The sequence below is a fragment of the Rhinolophus ferrumequinum genome, chromosome X (genome assembly GCF_004115265.2).
Source record: "Rhinolophus ferrumequinum isolate MPI-CBG mRhiFer1 chromosome X, mRhiFer1_v1.p, whole genome shotgun sequence".
Lineage (NCBI taxonomy): Eukaryota > Metazoa > Chordata > Mammalia > Chiroptera > Rhinolophidae > Rhinolophus > Rhinolophus ferrumequinum.
The window spans coordinates 48,718,494-48,737,740 of NC_046284.1; the positions used below are offsets into that span (position 1 = coordinate 48,718,494).

The 19,247-nt window shown below is 40.1% G+C and overlaps 1 protein-coding gene across 1 annotated transcript in view; it reads right to left on the bottom strand.

Moving 5' to 3' along the window:
* The window catches only part of NRK (Nik related kinase), a 180,149-nt gene extending 177,511 nt beyond the window's left edge, over positions 1–2,638 (bottom strand). The window contains exon 1 of the mRNA XM_033113197.1: positions 2,292–2,638. Within this exon, the coding sequence (XP_032969088.1) occupies positions 2,292–2,348 (57 nt within the window). The 5' untranslated portion in view covers positions 2,349–2,638. The remainder of the gene's footprint in view (positions 1–2,291) is intronic.
* Between the last annotated feature and the right edge of the window lie 16,609 nt (positions 2,639–19,247).

A 19,247-nucleotide genomic window follows, 5' to 3' on the forward strand; every position in this document is an offset into this window, starting at 1 on the left:
AATGCAAAATTCTAAAGCGCTAACTTAGATATCTCTTGACCTCTTCATTTACTTCTTCAGATATTCAGATATTACTTCTTCAGATATTCAGAAATAAGCCAAATACAAAGAAATCCTAAAACACTAAAATATGCCTCATTGACCAAAGCAACAGTGAATTTTTTGTGTCTCTAAAAAAAAATGATATAAAACACATTGCAAAGGGGATGCTACATTTCTGCTAGATTTCTTAGGGTTTAGACTTTTATGTTTGGGGAGAGAGGATAATTATGTATAATTTATTCAGATGATGAAGACCTTTACAGTGAGATAAAATTACTCCTGTACAATAGAAATTTAGAAATTGTTAGAAGTTGAGGACTTTATCAGACTTTTATTAAGTCTGTAAAATGAGGTCAAGCATCAGTGCCCTGAGGTTTTCTGTCTTATCCCTACTCTTACATTAACAACTAGCTTCATCTTTCTCCCCTCCACACCACCAACCTCCAGAAAACTAATATTCCACTGAACTGCAATGTAAAGATCAGAGCCTTTCTCCTTATCTACTTGGCTCTCACCAAGTTCTTATGTCCCGGGGCCATGACCGGGTCAGCTAGTCTGGGCCATTTCCCCCCATTTTTTTTTTTCTGTGTGGTAATAAAACCTTTTCTTTTCCTTTTTTTTTTTTTTTTTAGCTTGGGTTTGGAATTCCCTGCTCTATCATTTCTATGAGGTCCTTCCCATTCCTCTCTTTAGTCAATTTTAGAAAACACTTTTTTTTCAGTTTGCCCATGTATAGTTTCACATCATTTGCCCTAGTTTATTTTTTTCTTTCCCCCACCATACACAGAGAATGCTGGAGGAGGGTAACATTTAATTCGTTGGTTTAACGCTTTTGCTTGGGACCACACCTAGCTGAAATATGAAAGTTTTGTTTAGAAAGGAAACCACCAATTGAGTCCTCCATATATCAGAAATATCATGTATGCACTGGGTGCATGCCGGGTGGAAAAAAGATTTAACCTTTAAACATCCTGTGACTTTATTTATGAAGCTGCATTAATAACCATAATGCTAATATTTTTAATTCAGCGTGTTTATTTAAAGACTGAGAACAATTTGCTAAAGTGTTACCCACGTGCATCACCTCTTTCTCCACACCATTCTAGTGTAAAATTATACAGGTGAGCTTAGGGAATGTCCCATTTTTGAGGGGTTAGGCATCTGCCATCATTAAGAAGACAATCTTTAAATGCCAAATATGTATAAAATTAAGACACTGCTACTTTGAATAGTCCTATAACCTCAAGGTTAATATTTAGCTTTTCCCAAAGCAAGCAGGCCACTGCCCTGAACCACAGTTGCCTGGTGATCGTTCTAGCACATGTATGCTTTATTCCCTTTCAGAAAGTCCAGGGGCCCTTTGCATTTAACAGAGAGTGCGAGTGAAATTCCAATCTAAAAAGAGAACTTAAAAAACGTATTTGGGTGGGATCCAGTATCTGCCAGAAGGCAAATGCCAATGAAATAAATGGCGCTGCTAAAATAATAAGTCTACTAATAATAACGGCGATAATAGCTCACCAATCAATTACAATTCTGGAAGAAAGCTGGACATTCAGAAAAAGGAGAAACCACAAACGACCACCACGAGTAAAGGCTAAATCTGGTTAGCTAGTGAGAGCAATACTTTTTCTTTTTTCTTTTTTTCTTTTTTTATTGGGGTGTGCAGAATTCACTTCTTCCCCAAGTAGCGTCGAATTCTTTCGCTCCTGTAATACTAAATTTGTAACAGTGCCCTGGCAGAATAAGGTTTTAGAAAGTGAGAGAAGTGAGACTCCAATGCTTTAATTTTCTAGCCCACTGTCACCTACAAGTAATCATCATTCCGTGAGTGGGCGTCTCCGCTGGAAAAAGAAGCAAATGACGGGGCGGTGGGGTGACAGGGAGTAGTACTGTAAGGAAACCACGCGTCCTTGCGCTCTTTGGCCTCTCCTGGGGCCTCTCTAGGGCAGGTACAGGAGCGCCACTAGAAAAAAAACGGACCACTTTTAGAAAATGTCCCACTGTTTAGGTCCCGCACCACCGCTACCTATTCTCTCCTGTCTCTTTGCTTTTCCGTGAATTTGGCGTGGCCTGGCTGCCCAGGGGACGCCTCTTCCACAAGCCCGCTCTCGGGGTCCCCTATGGCACCCGCGGTCCGGTTGAAGTTCTAGCCTCGCCCAGCCAGCTTGTGGAAGTCCGTCCCCTTTCCCGGTGCTCGGAGCCCAAAGAAGAGAGCACTTTGGGGGCGACGGGTCTTTTCTACTCACCGGCAAGTGGCCCAGATCCGTGACCTCCTTGTCCCTCCAACCCCCAGGTCCCGCCATGACTTCGAGCGGAACAGGAGCAGGCGTATGAGTTAGGCACGCTCTAGGTGTCTGAGGTGGAAGCGGACAAGAAGTTGAAGGGGGGGAGAGGAGAAGGAAGAGGGCGGGGAAAAGGAATGGGGGACCGGGGTTTGTGGCGTGGGAGACAGAAGAGGGGAAAGTGGGAAAAGAGCTAGGAGTAAAGGGAAGCCTGAGTTTTCGAGGCGGGAAAGCAAGTTTGGCTAATGCAAGAGAAGAGCCTGAGCTTCCGTCTTGGAGACCAAGAAGCTAGAGGGGTGCTCCACTGGCGAGAGCAGTGTCTGCCCCGGCGGGTGCGCCTCTTTCAGGGTGGGGAGGGGGGCGGTGCAAGGAGGTGGGGGCCCCCAGGAGCAGCTCGAAGGCGATTGGTGAAGCGTAACGTCGCCAGGTGGGCAGCTGCGCCGCAGGGAGGCGGGCTGGGGGGGGGGTCACTGGAGGAGGGAGGTGCTGAAGGACTATAACGGTTTGCGAGCCGCCCCCTCGCGGCCTCCCCCGCCCTCCTACCCCCTGCCACTCCCTCCCAAGTCCATGGCTGCACCCGCCGCCCCCGCCCCCGCTGGCGAATGTTCCACAGGAAACTTTTTCGAGGCAGCTGCCAGCCCCGGAAAACCGGTCCCGCTCCGCACCTCTCCCAGTCTGGTCCCTACAACTCTGCCACAGTCTAAACAGCCCGCGCGCCCCCATCTCCTCCCGAAATACTTGTGACTTTTCTAGTTGTCTATTTTCTCTTTCTGTTCCTTGATTTTATTGTTCCATTTATTGCAAAGACCCATCAAGTTAGATAAGGAAATGACTTGGGACTGGGTTAGGGATCAGAGGCGAGCCACTGTGAGGGCGGGGAGAGAGCACTAAGTACGCCACGGGGTTACCACAGTTCGTCTTTCGAAGCCAGTAGTCCAGGGAAGCGCAGCGTGAACAGGGCCGCTGTGAAGTCTCCTTGAGGTGGGCCACATCTCTTCTGGCCCCGGGCTAGTTGGTACTAGGCCCTCACTGCTCAGTGGGAACCGCACCTGTTCTCAGGTGCTAGGAAAAAAGACGGACTGAGTTTCTGAAGCCCCAGCTATCCCAGGTCAAAAGTTTGTAGTTCGCCGTCTTCGCAATGCCCAGAGAAAGCCCCAGCGTCCTTCCCAGTCTCCGGCTTTAGGGCTGGGCTTCATTCATTCCCTCATCCGTTGCAAAAACGTTTCCGGGCGCCCAGGCTATTCGCCTCGGTTCACCCACAAAGCGCAGCCTGTCTGAAACAACGGTTTAAAAGAATCTGACAAATGCGATTTACCCTTGAGAAGTAAGATGCCTTTTGAAGACTTTATGTGAAAGGGAGTCGGTGCGTAAAACTGACCGCATTCTAAGCTCTTCTTGCACTTCAGAGAGCACTTCAGAAAAATGTCCCGAAGCTGCTTACTTATCCTAGAGCTCACAGACTGCGTTCCGCACCCGCACTCTGGGGTTGGAACGCGATGTGAGGGGTTTATTTCCTCTTTCTTTTTTAATTAAGAAATTTCACCTCCTCTAGGAAGATTTACCCAAATAATTTTTCCCAGCGACCTGGAGCTCACCATTTCTGACCCACGCTTCTAACTTTTGTAATTATTGTCTTTATATATTGGTGGATTTTGTTTGTTTCGTGTCTGTTTCGGCTTCTGAGTTTGACCTCTTTACATTCCTTAACCTCCGGGAGACTCAGTGAGCTCTGTAATCACCAGTCTCTCTAAGGAACCGGTCTCGCTAAATAAAGAAAATTCTCTGTTAATGGGAGCGGAAAAAACAAACTGCCATCTCCCTCCAAAGAGAAACTGGTGTTCGGGATCGAATTTTCATGTTAACTTATATATGATGTAAATCATACAGAAATTACATTTCTCAAGAATTCAAATCTTGCCAACTCCACTGAACAAAATATTTCCCTTTTAAAACACAGTTTAAGAATTTCTGGATGGTCAGAAACTCTTCTGAATCTTGCAAAACATGAGTCTGAAAATAACATTTCATAACTAGAGATGGGCAGGTGAGCTAGTTAATAGAAAGTTATGCTTTTATACACACACTTTGTTTTTAGAAATCAAGACACTGAGTCAAGAAATACAACCTTTAAAAACTCTGAAGAGATTCTTTGCTAAAGGGAAGAAACATTCATAAGTTAAGACTTTTTTATGTTTGACAATATGGTTTGCTGAAGGTAGGGTGTGGGGAAATGCCCCGTGGCCCCCAGTGGCAGAGACTGTTTTAGCCTGTCTAAGGGGACAAGTCCAGACCAGGCAAAAGATTCCAGGCTAGATCATTGGACTCTCTAGTTGCAAGGCTCAGTGGGAGGCTAGCAGCTTCATGACTCCGTAGGGATTAGCCACATCCCGCCCCCACCCCCTGTTGGACCCCCCATGGTCGGGGGAGGAAGGGGAAGCTTAGGTGTTTGACCAGAACTTGACAGAGAACCTACACATTTTAAGTTATTATTTTCAGTGAAAAAGGAAGCATGGAAGAGCATGTGAACTTTGCCTTGTAAACTGGCATTATGGGGATTTTTGTGGCCAGCTTGGGGAAGGTCAGTCCAGTTAGCAGACCAAAAGGCAAATAGATGGCCCCCAAGCATTAGGCTCAGCCCTGAGAGAAATCTTGAAATAGGGCACTTGTTTTCCAATTTCAGGACTTCTTTTCCCTTCACCTCACAAACATCACTTTCCTTCCTTCCTTCCAAAGTGTTCTATTTTTTTCTCTTTCTTTCTTGATTTTAAACTGCATAAAAATAACCCTCGTCCATCCAGGGTCTAGTAACTTGTCAGACTGTGTCTTCCCCAGAAATAATTTCTCTGCCAGCACTCTATGTATCATATTTATTCTAACCCTTTCTATTCCATTCCATTCAGTTATCTTAAGGTCCTGAGTGCTTTGTAACGTTTGATTGTTGGTATTTTTTAATAGCTAAAACTTATTGACCGCTTGCTACATGTTCTGGACTAGGTGTTTTTTATACATCATCTAATTTAATTTTGTCAAAAATTTTTGTAGGTTTTCAATTATCTCCATTTTGTAGGCAAGGAAATTGAGGAACAGAGAGATGAAGTACCTTTTCAAAAGCCTCACAGCTAGTAACTGGAGGAGCCTGGCTTCCAACTCAGGCAGTCTGACTCCAGAGCCCACTTGTCAATAACTGTTGAAGGACCGGTGCATATTTTGAGACTGTGTGAAGAGGAGCCAAATTCAAAAAAGCCTCAGGGTAAATGAGATCAGATGACATTAGCTAGGCCCCTGAGCTATCCAGTTCCCCTTTCCCCCTTTCAGCCCTCAAGCCCTCCGAACAGAAATAACAAGGGCTTTATAAAAAGAAATGGAACCCAGTTATAGCACAAGAGTAGCCAGTGACCTGCCTGAGCAGAGATTACCAAGTGGATCACCTCACAGGGAAAATTGGATTTTAAGCTTAAGAACCATCCACAGAAAAAAACCCAGAAATTTTCAATGCTTTAAAAAATATTAAGATCCATTTCTATTCCTTTCAGAAAGTTTTCTTGCCTGAGAACAAACCTTATTCAGCGATGACTTGAAGGAGGCTGTGTTTTTGAGCAGTTGTTCTTAGCAGACCTGAGATGCTAAATGGCAAGATTACAGCCAGTCATCTCAGTTGGTAAATAAAGAAAATTCTCTGTTAATGGGAGCAGACGTGGTGCTGAGGGTATATATGGGTTTTGATCCCCCAGAGGGACAGTGTGCATCTCTCTACACTTTGGCCCTTGATGGCACCTCCCCTGTGGCCAGCAAGCACTGCCTTTTTTTGCCAAAACAACTCCAAAATCAGTACTTTTGTCTTTGAATACAAAGAACTGCATATTTATTTTTTCCATATAAGTTGCTCATCATCATAATCTGGAGAAATTATACTGCAAGAGCATGTGTGTGTTGTGGAAAATATAGATTCAAAAAATTCTAGGCTGCTTTTTTTCCATTTACACATTTATGATTGGCAATATGTATCTTCAAACTTTAAAAATGAATCTCATAAAAAATGCTTTATTAAGCATTTATTAGGCACTTAAACACATAAAAGAGTCTGTCATTCATTGTTTTTCCTCTACTTGGACACCTCATGTATGAAAATGAGTATCTTGCAAACTTCTGTTGGGACAAGTTTGCTATCTACATTACTGGTCCTGGATGGGAATAGTAAAATAAGGTTACATAGCAATCTTCTTGAACAGGTACTTTCACACATTTGTAATTGCAAACACTCAAGGTCTGGTATCTTCCAGTATGTCTGTGAAAGGCTAGGGCAGCTTATCTGAAAGAGACTCAGGAAGTCCTTGTTGAGTTAGGAAACTCCTTAGGGAACTACTGGGCTAAAGGATATTCTTAAAGTTTTCTTTCTTCTTTATGGAGACACCTTTGCAACTGTAGGATTTCTGCCACAGTCCCCAACCCTCTTACCATCACTCCTTTTGATTTCTTTTTATGTGCTACTCTTCTGGAGACAAAGCAACAAGGCACCTGATGTTTCTCAGGCTAAAGGTCATGAAATGTGCTTTCTGACCATAGTTTGCAAAGCTTCTATCACTTGTCATGGAATGCTCTTAAGCTCGGCATGATTTGAGCTATGCTTGTTTCTAAAATGGGGCCTGAGGAAATCTGATCCTAGCTGAACACAGGTCTACTTGCTATTGAAAACTGGAATGCTACTCTATAAAAAGACAATTGTTTAATAAAGATAACTAAAACAGGGGAATTAAAACCAAAAGTCAGATACATTTCTGAAATTGGTAATAGACTTCCTTTCTTAAACTCAGTCTTTTCCCTCTTTGGAGGCCCTACCATCCTAGTCCTGGAATTCCCAACCAACCAACTTCAGTTTATCCCCCTCAACTGCTCAGCAGAATCAGCAAACAGGAACACATTTACCTTGATGCTAATGAAGCTTTATGCTTCAAGACAACTCAACTCACTTGCACTCCCAAGGGCCTGGCAGTAGCCCTAGTAATTCTGTATTGACAATTTTTACATTCCTTTTCTAAGTGGGCTCCACAAATTATAAAAGCCCCAGATCCAACAAAACTTGGATTTGACCCTGCATGCATAATGTATAGATAACATAGTAAAGTTGAAATATGTGTGTGTATATAATCTCCATAACATCACTGAGGCTTGACAAAATGAGAGTTGTGATTAGCAATCTACAACTAGGGACTGTGTATTTTGAAAATAGAAAACTCAAAGAAGGAGAAAAGGAATAGCACTGAATTTTAAGAATGTATCCATCAATATATAAAGGAACACATCACATAAGCAGGATAGGTATCATTTTGATTGAGGATAAGAAGGAAAGAGGAAACACGTGTTGTTATGGGAATATGCTATAGACTGATGACAGGTACTATAATGGGTAATACTTTCCTAAATCTAGGTCACAACACTGCCACTGGGTGAAGCAGTAAGAATGATAGAGAGCATACTTTTAATGTCTTATTGTATGAGAGAATTTCATAAACTTGGTATATACTCATTGTAATAAGTCAAAAATTTCAAAGGTGAATGCAGAAAAAGGAACTAGTCTGTAACTTCTACATCTGATCACACACCACCAATATCACTTCATCCCTCAAGATGTTAACAATTCGGTGTATATATTTCTACACAATTCTCCATGACCATAAACTTTATGAAAATGCACACATGTGTGCACACACACGTGTGCACACACGTGCACACACACACACACACACAGAGTTTTCCTTACTCTTTTATTTTTTAACAAAAATGAGACCATACCATATATACTAGCTTGCAATTTAACAACATACGAGGTGTAATCAAACAATAATGCGAATGTTTAAATAAAAAAAATCATTACACTGAAAGACACATTGCCATCAATCCCCCTAAAAATACTCCCCCTCACTTCGAACACACTGATACCCTCGCTCTTGCCACTTTCTGAAGCAGTTCCGGAAGTCCTCTTTCATGAGTGTCTTTAGTTGCACTGTCGTGGCTGCCTCGATGTCCTGAATCATTTTGACTTTGAGGAAGAGCCAGAAGTCGCATGGTACCAGATCTGGTGAATAAGGTGGATGACGACACATAGTAATGTTTGGGTTTTTTTTGACAAAAATCGCCATATATCAGAAGCGATGTGTGACATGGAGTGTTGTTATGATGGAGGATGACTTACAGCACACTTTAAAACACACATTCTCTCAACCATAGCTCACACCTGACTGACTGCACTGAACAAGTTGAAACTTGTCACACACTGTTACTAAGGTTTGACATGCCACTTCCCATGTTGAAGATCCCTGCCTTTGTATTGGATGGCACTTGGTAGCAGCATTCACCATATGTTTTGATCACAACGGAAAGGTTCCGTGTCATACATTGCTTCTGGAACGTCAATTTCTGTCTAATAAAAACATTACTGTGTGTCACCATCCACCTTATTCACCCGATCTGGCACTCTGCAACTTCTGGCTCTTCCCCATAGTCAAAATGACCATGATAGGTAAACGTTTGTATCGATTCAGGACATTGAGGCAACCACAACAGCGCAACTAAAGACTCTCACAAAAGAGGACTTCCAGAACTGCTTCAGAAAGTGGCAAGAATGATGGGATATATGTGTTCGAAACAGGAGGCAGTATTTTCAGGGGGATTAATGGCAATGTGTTTTTTACTGTAATATATATATATTTTTTTAATTTAAACATGCATTGTATTGTTTGATGACACCTTGTATATCAATAACAACTTTCCAGGTTAAATATATAGATATAACACATTTTAAAATTATTTCCTTAGATTTTTTTCTAAAAGAAAAATCAGAATTTGATAATTTCTTGAATTGCCATGCTGATGATTTCATGTATTGGAAGATAAAAGAAACAATGAGAAAAACTGCTACTTTTGATTTAATTCTGAGCAATGAAGAAAAGCTAGTTGGTGAAAATCTGTATGTATATATTTTTATTCATATATATATATATATATACATATATATATAGATATAGATATATATCAAGAAGCGTGGTTCTTGTTCATGGTTCTGTTTTGCAGAGAGCAACATATATGCACACACACACAGAGAATCAAGAATGTTCTGAGAGAACATTAGTTCAACAAAAAGTATTGTGACACACTACACAACAGTGGAAGAGAGGAGAGGAGAGAAGAGAAAATTGATAGAGTACTCAGTTGTGCTCAGGAGCAAATATCTAGGCTCAGAAAAATGACAGACTTACAAAAACAGCAATAGTGCAGATGTGATTGTAGTGATCTTGGAACGTAGAAGTGCCACAAGTTTGAAAAGAGGAAAAATTCAAAATTTCAATATAGAAAAAAAAAGATAGATTCCAGAAACTATAGAGAGACTACTAAACTTGATGTTGGGCAATTCTCACAGAATACAATACAGATATGTAGATGGCTCTTAGGAGATGCTTCCCAGAAGCCAGCAGAGATACACTAATAATGGGTGATGACAAACAAGCTAATTTCTGTTTTGAATGGTGAGATATCAAGCCTTCAAGGTACCCCCCAATGAATAAGACATTTTTTTTATTCATGGCACTACCTTGTGTGTTCTCCTCACACAGTGAATCCCGGCTGGCCTTGTTGTGAACAATAGAATATAGAGGAAGTGATATTGTATGACTTATAATGCTAGGTCATAATACACATCGAAGCTTCTAGCTAGGTCTTTCAGATTGCTTGATCTGGGGCGAGCCACTTGTCAAACTTTGAAGACATTGAAGCAGGCCTGTGTTGAGAACTACATGGAGAAGAACTGAAGCCCATGGACAATAGCCAATATCACCTTGCCAATCTTGTGATGAACCACTTTGGAAGTGGATTCTCCAGCCCTATCCAAGCCTTAAGATGATAGCAGTCACAGACAACATCTGACTGCACCTTTTAACAGATTCTGAGCTCCCAAATTCCTATCCTATAGAAAACATGAGAGAAAAGAAAATATTACAATTTTAAGCCATTAAATTTGGGGATGTATTGTTATAAAGCAATAAATAACCAATCAAATGAGTTGTTCACCAAATAGGCCAGGATACTACTATAGTTAATGTATTTTTATTTCAGCAAAGGATCATATAGTATCCTCTTAGACAAACGTCTTAGAAAGACAAACGTGGACTGGATAAAGCACAGACAAGCATACTCATGAACAGTTGACTAATGAATCAAGAGGAAATAGGAGAGAATTTGTAATAAGTTTATGCTGAGCATAATCAAATATACACTCTGAGTAGCACCATCCAATAGAATTTTCTGTGGTGGTGAAATTATTCTAAATCTGCACTGTCCAATATAATAGCCACTAAAACCATGTGGCTCAGTACTTGAAAGGTAGCTACTACAGCTTAGGGACTGCATTTTCAATTTTATTTACTTTAATTAAGGTTAATTTAAGTTTATAATTGACACATGTGGCTAGGGGCTACTGTATAAGACAGTGAAACTCTCTATGATTTAAGAAATCAGATTTGTTAAAATTTAGAGAAAAAAATAAAATAAAATCCTAAGGACAGAAACTCTAAAAGGAACGTGATACAGATTTTCAGTTTTTGTCTCAGTGTTCCACTTATTTAATTTATCGATGGTTTAACTGACAACATGAAAGACATGCATATAACTTTTTTGATGAACCCAAATTGGGAAGGATTAATTATTAATATATAGGTTGACAGCATTGTTCCTGGGTCTGACACTCTGAGGTCAGAGCAAGAAAGGAGTAGAACTAGGGAAGTGACTGGGCTGAGACATAAAGTAGCCTTTAGAGTTAGTACAAAGGAAAGGTTCCCAAGGCCAGAACAGGGTAGAGGAGAAAAGCAATAAATTGGGCACAGGTTTGGAAGGCAGTGAAGCAGACAAGCTGAGAAGATAAAACTAGAGATGAGACTGGAGCTGACAGGAAACTAGAATGATGAATGACCAGGAGGTTAGGAAAGGGAGGCAGGGGGCAAATTGAAATGGGGCAAAGAAAGCATATATGAAGGCCAGCTCTTGCTGGCTTTTGGCTGCCTCGTCCCAACTGTTGTTTTTGCTTATGGCATTTTGCATTCCCTCTGGGCATGGGCTACAGCATTAAAGTCACAGGGCCATTCTGTAGAGAATCAGACCATGCAAGAGCCTGCAATTATTGGCCTCAACCAACCAGATGACATTTTATAGATATAAGTGTGAAACTTTGCACCTAACTTTAAAACAAACAAGCAAACAGCCAAGTCTATAAGCACAAGAAGTGAGAAACTAAACTTTAAAAAGTAATGTTAATCTAGTATTGCAGTGATACCAGAAAGACCAGTAAAATATCCAAATCAAGAACAATTTTCTGAATTGTACCCTATACCAGGTAAAGACAACTGAAGTGTGATTATTTCAAAGCATTACATTTTAAACAAATTAAGTAGTCACCGAACCAGAGAAAGTAGAGTGATGAATAAATCAGAAATCATGACATTTGGAAAGGTTGAAGGATTGATGATCTGTAGCCTTTTGAGGAGAAGATTTAGGGAGATGGAATAGCTATCTTCACATATTTTTAATGTGAAGTCACAAGGAAGAAGGATGAATGGATAGAGGTTCTAAAAAGGTAAAACTCATAGCAATTTAAGTAAGAACACTTTAATAATTATCACAGTAAAGAATTAGCTGCTTTATAAAGGAGAGAACTCTCTTTAACTAGAAGTATTTCAGGTGGAGACTAGATGATCATCTATCCTGGATTTGTACAAAGAACACATGGGTTGCAAGATAGATTGAACTAATGCAACTCTACATTCAAGTCTGAGAAACTTTGAAACTACCATTCTTTTCCTCTATGTATTGTGGTGATTGGTTATTTACCCAGAAGATATTGCTATTCTGTTTCCAACTTAGGGACATGTACTATACTTAAGTCACATCCATGAAATTATATTTTATAAAAAGTCACAGAACAAATTCTACACTTGGTCAGAATGCAAAGACATAACTAGCTATTTTTGTATGTGGAGCAAGTGCCAAGCAATGCAAACATTTCCACCACCCCTTTCCTCTCCCTTTAACCTCCTCAGGATCCTAGCCTTACACTGCAAAGTGTAGTCTCATCACAATCTGCAGATATCTACTTCCATCCCTTCTGTTTTTCTCCTTGTGGTATTGAAATGTTAAAGAGGATGCTTTAAGGTGAGGTAGTGTGTGTATGTGTTGGGGAGGGATAGTGTATTACCTCTGGGAATGTGTCTGAGTGACTGTGTTACTCGCCTAAGTTATGGAACAAATTCGGTAACTTATTCCTCTTGCAGTGCTTTCAAGGGGAATCTGTGAAATAAAGTGGTGCTTGTCCTACATGACATACATTCTCCTCCAAGGAAGATGCTGAAGACATAGGGATGGTATTCTTTAAGATTTTTTTTTTTACCATTTATTGGATGGTATAAAATTACAGTAATCATATATAATTACTGTAACAAGTCAAATCATTAGGGATGTGTAAATAAAAAGTTAACAATTGCCTCTCCCTTCATCTCATACCACTGAGATAATCAATGTTAACTGTCTGGGTTTTGTCTTTCTATATATTTGTCTTTATTCATACAAATATACGCAAACATACACAATCTATTTTCCTATATTTTAAAAATAAGAAGATAGGATCATACTACACATATTACTTAGTAACATGCTTTATTTCACTTAATATGTTACAGACTTCAAAACATAGATTTAACTTACTGTTTTAAGAGCTGTGGGAAAATACTGATAGGTTTGATCATAAAAAATCTAAAAACAATTCAATGGACCTGGAAAAATATTTGCAACATATGTGACTAACAAATGGTTAATATCACTAATAGACAAGGAGCTCTTACAAATTAATAGAGAAAAAGAAACTATCCAGTGGGAAAATGGGCAAAAGCTATGAATGAGCAATTCACAGAAGATATACACCTAACCAATACATATATGAAAACATGCTCCACTTCATAGTAGTCAGGAAATGTAAATCCAAAGAAAATGTGTATTTCATTAAAATTATGAAATCAATAAAACCTCATTGTAAAAATAGGGTAACAGTAAAACTATATAGAAGTACATACAGAAAAGCATAATAGTCCCACCTTCATCCTCATGGTCTCACTTCCCATGAGTTAACCATATTTACTATTTACCACACAATACTCTATGCTCTTAGAAATATAAACAAACACATAAAAAAGGTTATTTTAAATAAAATTGGGATCTCCTAAATTTATTACCTTGCACTCTACTTTTTTGTTTTTAGTCATTTCCATGGACATCTGCCTGGTCAATATGCAAAGATCCAACCCATTGTTTTAAATAGCTATATAGCATTCCATAGGATAGATCTATTATGATGTATTCAACTTATTGGTGGACTTTCAAGTAATTTCCAGATTTAATTTTTTTTAATAAATAACCCTTCAATAAATATCCTTATAGATATATCCTATGTGCTGATCTTTATACTCTCAAGTACAGATTTCCAGAACTAAAATTTCTGTCTCAAAGGGCAAATGTATTTAAAAATTTTAGTAGCTATCGCCACATTACTTTCTCAATGTTTAGAAGCAAACACATTCCCACCACCACTTTACAAGGGTTCTCATATTTCCACACACTTGCTCCAATAGATGATGCCAGTATTCTCTCTTTTTTTTTTCTTTGCTTTTTAAAATAGCAATGGAATTTCCATGCTGTTGGGTTCATGAAGAAATATAATCCTACCAATGTTCATGCATATAAATAAGTTTTCTGATTTTTAAACAAATACAATACAGCAAGTTCTGGTCAGCATAGGGGAGTAGGTAAATACTATGTGTGCCTCCTCCTATGACCACATTAAAACTATAACTAAATAACAGACAATCAACCTGGAGAACCACCTGAAGACCAGTTGAGTGGAACTCCTATAACTAAATATGCAAACAAGAGGACAAATCAAGACCAGTAGGAGGGGCAGAGACACAAAACAGGCTCGTCCCACATCCATGTGTACCAGTTGAAAATCGGGAGGGATATCTACAGAAATACTCACTGAGGACTGAGGGAGCCAAGCCCCACACCGAGCTCCCTAGCCCAGGGATCCAGTGTCAAGAAGAGTAGTCTCCACAACAGCTGGCTGTGAAGATCAGTGGCGATTTGGGCCCAACCCAGTGAGATCAAGGGCTGCTGGAAACCAAGACACCATTTTAAAGGGCCCACATACAGACTCGCTCACACACAGACACTCACCTTGAGCTCCAGTGAAGGGACAGCTGCTCGAAAGGCACCAGAGACTAACAGGGAGAAACTGAATTGAGTGGCTTCAGGAGAAGGGCCACCATCGTCCTTGTGCCGAGCCCTCCTCCTACCCAGCCTATGGGAGCAGGCAGGCTCCATATCTGACTCTGCATTAACTAGGTAAACACCACTAGCCACATCCTGGTGACTCCATGAAACCCCGCCCAACCCAACTCAATTGGGATTCCCTCTGGGTAGGAGGGAGAGCAGTTAGAAACCCAGAGTTCCTCTTAAAGGGCCATGCACAGACTCACTTGTTCACAGGCATTCATCCTGAGCTCCAGCAAAGGAACAGCAGCTTGAAAGGTGCCAGAAGCATATGGGGTAAAACTGAATTGTGTGGTTTAAGGGTGAGGGCCACAGTGTTTGCTGTTTTGACCCCTCTCCTCATAAAGCCTGCAGAGGCAGGCAGGAACCAAATCTGAATCTGTATTAACCTCTGACATTGCTCTCAGTAATATTTTTTCCTGATCTATCTCTTTGGGCAAGGGAACCAAAAGAAAAAAATAAACAAATGGAACATGGAGCTAAAATGTTTGCACAGCAAAAGACACCATCAGCAAAACAAAGAGACAAGCTATTGAATGGGAGATGATATTTACCAGTGATATATCCGATAAGAAGTTAATATTCACAATTTATAAAGAACTCATACAGCTTAACACTAAACCTAACAAACAAACAGTATAATTTAAAAAATGGGCTGAGGAACTGAAAAGACATTTATCTGAAGAGGACATACAGATGACCAATTGACATATGAAAAGATGCTCAAAGTCACTAATCATCATAGAAGTACAAATTAAATCCATAATGAGATATCACCTCACACCTGCCAGGATGGCTGTTATCAATAAGTCAACAAACAACAAGTGTCAGAGAAGAGGTGGAGAAATGGAACCCTCATGTACTGTTGGTGGGATTGTGCATTGGTGCAGCCACTATGGAAAACAGTTTGGAAGTGCCTCAAAAAATTACAACTAGAACTACCTTATCACCCAGCAATTCCCCTTCTGGGTATTTATCAGAAGAAATCCAAAACACTAATTTAAAAAGATACATGCGAAGGAGGATCAAAATGGCTGTGTGAAATGAGCCTCTGGAAATCTTCCCTAGAATTTACAACAAATTGAAGAGCTGTAACTCCACAAAGGACTCCCTGTACAGCAGACAGGCAAGACGAAGAGGCTCACTACTGAATTCACCTAAAGGTGAGCAAATTGTGCGAGCAGGGGAGGAGGGAAGGGAGAAGAACGGAGACTGAGGCCCGCAGGCCCAGTACGCAGACCTAGCTCAGTGCTCTGAGCTCGCTGCATCCCGGAACTTCTGCAGCTGCGGGAGAGGGAAGAACTCGGACTGCTAGGGCTCCGTTTATGACCCACAGGGATGAGAGGACAACACATAACACGGATGAACCAAACACTCACGGCAGAGACCTCGGAGAAAAGACTGAGGGAAGAAGGCTGAAAATGGTGGTTTAAGCACTCACTGCTGAGCAGAAAACTGAAGGCTTAGGCAATTAGACTGGCTGCAGCCTCCATACCCTCCCAGAGCTCGCCTCGCCGCCACCTGCCTGGTGCTAGAGGTGGATCAGTAGCAGTGTCAGATCAAAAGAACAGAATATTTGCAGTTCTGAGAAATGTGGTCTGCAGACACAGATTCACAGCCCAACTGATTCCAGCAAAGGCGAGGGACCTGTGGAAGCAGGTCTGGCTGTGGTGGTTGCCTCCATTGCTCTGGGCCACCTGTCACAACTCACCCCGCCCCTGTCCCCACCTATTTGGACGGATCTCTTCAGGAGTAAACAGAACTGCTGAAACATACGGGCTCAGAATCTGGTGCAGGAAGAGCTTTGGAACTTCAAAAGCTCTCTACATCCCCACAGGGACGCGGCGCCTTATGACCCAGGTGAACTGTTAACAGAGGAGAACCCCGCCTTCCAGAGAATCCCCTCATTATGTGATAAGCTGGAATAGTGCAGAGAAAACATAACACTACAGTGTGAGAGAGAAAAAAAGGCTGCAGTCGGAGAGAAAATAAAACATTCTACAAACACGTACTGGAAAACAAAAGAAACATCTCTTCCTATCAACCTGTTGCAGAACCCATTCCTGTAGATGTCTAGGAAGAGAAATAATAAATCATTAATTGCCATGAATAACCAAGGCAACAAGACAGCTCAGAAAGAAAGTGAAAAGTCTCCAGAAAATGAAGTTAAAGATATGGAGATATGTAACTTAAATGACAGAGAATTCAAGATAGTGTTCTGAAAAAACTCAACGAGAAGCAAGAAAGCACAGAAAGGCAGTTTAATGGACTCAGAAACACAATCAAAGAACGATGCGAACATTTCATGAAAGAGACAGAAATTTTAAAAAAGAACCAAATAAAATTTCTGGAGATTAAGAACTCAATAGAAGAAAAGAAGAATGAAATAGCCAGCTTAGGTAGAAGAGTTGACCAGATGGAGAAAAGAATCAGTGACATTGAAGACAGAAACCTGGAAATGACACGGCTGGAAGAAGAAAGAGACTTGAGACATAAAAGAAATTAAAGAACTCTACAAGACCTTTCTGACTCCGTCAGAAAGAGTAATAGAAGAATAATGGGCATACCAGTAGAAGAAGAAAGAGAGAAGGGAACAGACAGTCTATTCAAACCAATAGTCGATGAGAACTTCCCAAACTTGTGGAAAGAACTGGATCCTCAAATCCAAGAAGCAAATAGAACACCTAATTACCTCAACCCCAACAGGTCTTCTCCAAGGCACATTGTATTGAAGCTGTCTAAAATCAATGACAAAGAAAGAATCATCAAGGCAGCCAGGGAAAAGAAGATGGTAACCTACAAAGGAAAGCCCATTAGATGATCATCAGATTTCTTCGCAGAAACTCTACAAGCCAGGAGGAAGTGGAACCAAATATACAAACTATTGAAAAAGAGAAATTATGACCCAAAAATAATATACATAGCAAAGATATCCGTTAGACGTGAAGGAGGAATAAAGAGCTTCCCAGACTTTCAGAAGCTGAGGAAATTTTCTAATAGACGACATGCACCGCAAGAAATACTAAAGGAGGCTATTCGACCACCATCAACAGGGACAATTTGTGGCAACCAAAACATAAAAAGGGGGAGAGTAAAGGCATGAACCGGAATATGGGGATGGAGAAAGTAAGCATGCTGAAGAAAATGGGATACTCTAAATATCAAACTTTCTTTTACATAAAACTTAAGGATAACCACTCAGAAAAAAAAAAATCCAGAACTGAAATACATACTGTAATAAAAGAAGAAACAGAGGGAAACATCACAAAATACCACTACACAGAAATAATAGACAACAACAAAAAGGCAAAGAAACAATGGAGACAAAAACTTACCAGAAAACTAAAGATAGAAAGTTTGGAAATCCTCACATATCAATAATCACCCTGAATGTAACTGGGCTGAACTCACCAATAAAAAGGCATAGAGTAGCCGATTGGCTCAAAAAACTAAACCCAAATATACACTGTCTGAGAGACACATCTCAGCTACAAGGACAAGCATAGACTCAAAGTGAAAGGGTGAAAATTGACACTCCAAGCAAATGGTATCCAGAGAAAATCAGGAGTAGCCATATTGATATCAGATGAAACAGACTTCAGGGTAAAAAAGGTAACAAGATACAAAGATGGACATTTCATAATGGTAAAGGGGACTATACAATAAAAAGACACAACAGACATCAATATTTATGCCCCCAACCAAGGAGGACCAAAATATACCAAGCAACTACTAATAGAACTAAAGGGAGAAATTGACCAAAACACAATTATATTAAGGGGATTAAACACATCATTGACAGCTATGGATAGATCATCCAAACAGAGAATAAATAATGAAATAGCATCCCTAAATGACACATTAGATGAAATGGACATAATTGATATTTATGGAACACTTCATCCTAAAACATCAGAGTGTACATTGTTTTCTAGTATACATGCAACATTCTCAAGGATAGACCATATATTAAGACATAAAACTAACCTCTGCAAATTTAAGAAGAGTGAAATCATACCAAGCATATTCTCTGATCACAAGGCTTTGAAATTGGATATCAACTGCAAAAAGAAAGCAGGAAAAACCACAAATACATGGAGATTAGACTCCATACTTTTAAAGAACGACCGGGTCAAAGAAGAAATTAGAGGAGAGATCAAAAGATACGTAGAAACAAATGACAATGAAAATACATCCTACCAAAATTTTTGGGAAGCAGTGAAAGCAGTTTTAAGAGGGAAATTTATATCATTACAACACTATCTCAAGAAACAAGAAAAATCCCAAATAAATAACCTCATGTTACACCTTAAAGAACTAGAAAAAGAAGAACAAGTGACACCCAAGGTCAACAGAAGAAAGGAAATAACAAAAATCAGAGCAGAACTAAATGAAATAGAGAACAAAAAGACAATAGAAAAAATCACTGTGACAAAAAGCTGGTTCTTTGAAAAGATTAAAAAAATTGACAAACCTTTGCCTAGGCTCACTAAGATAAAAAGAGAGAAGACACTAATAATCAAAATCAGAAATGAAAAAGGGTACGTTATCACGGACACG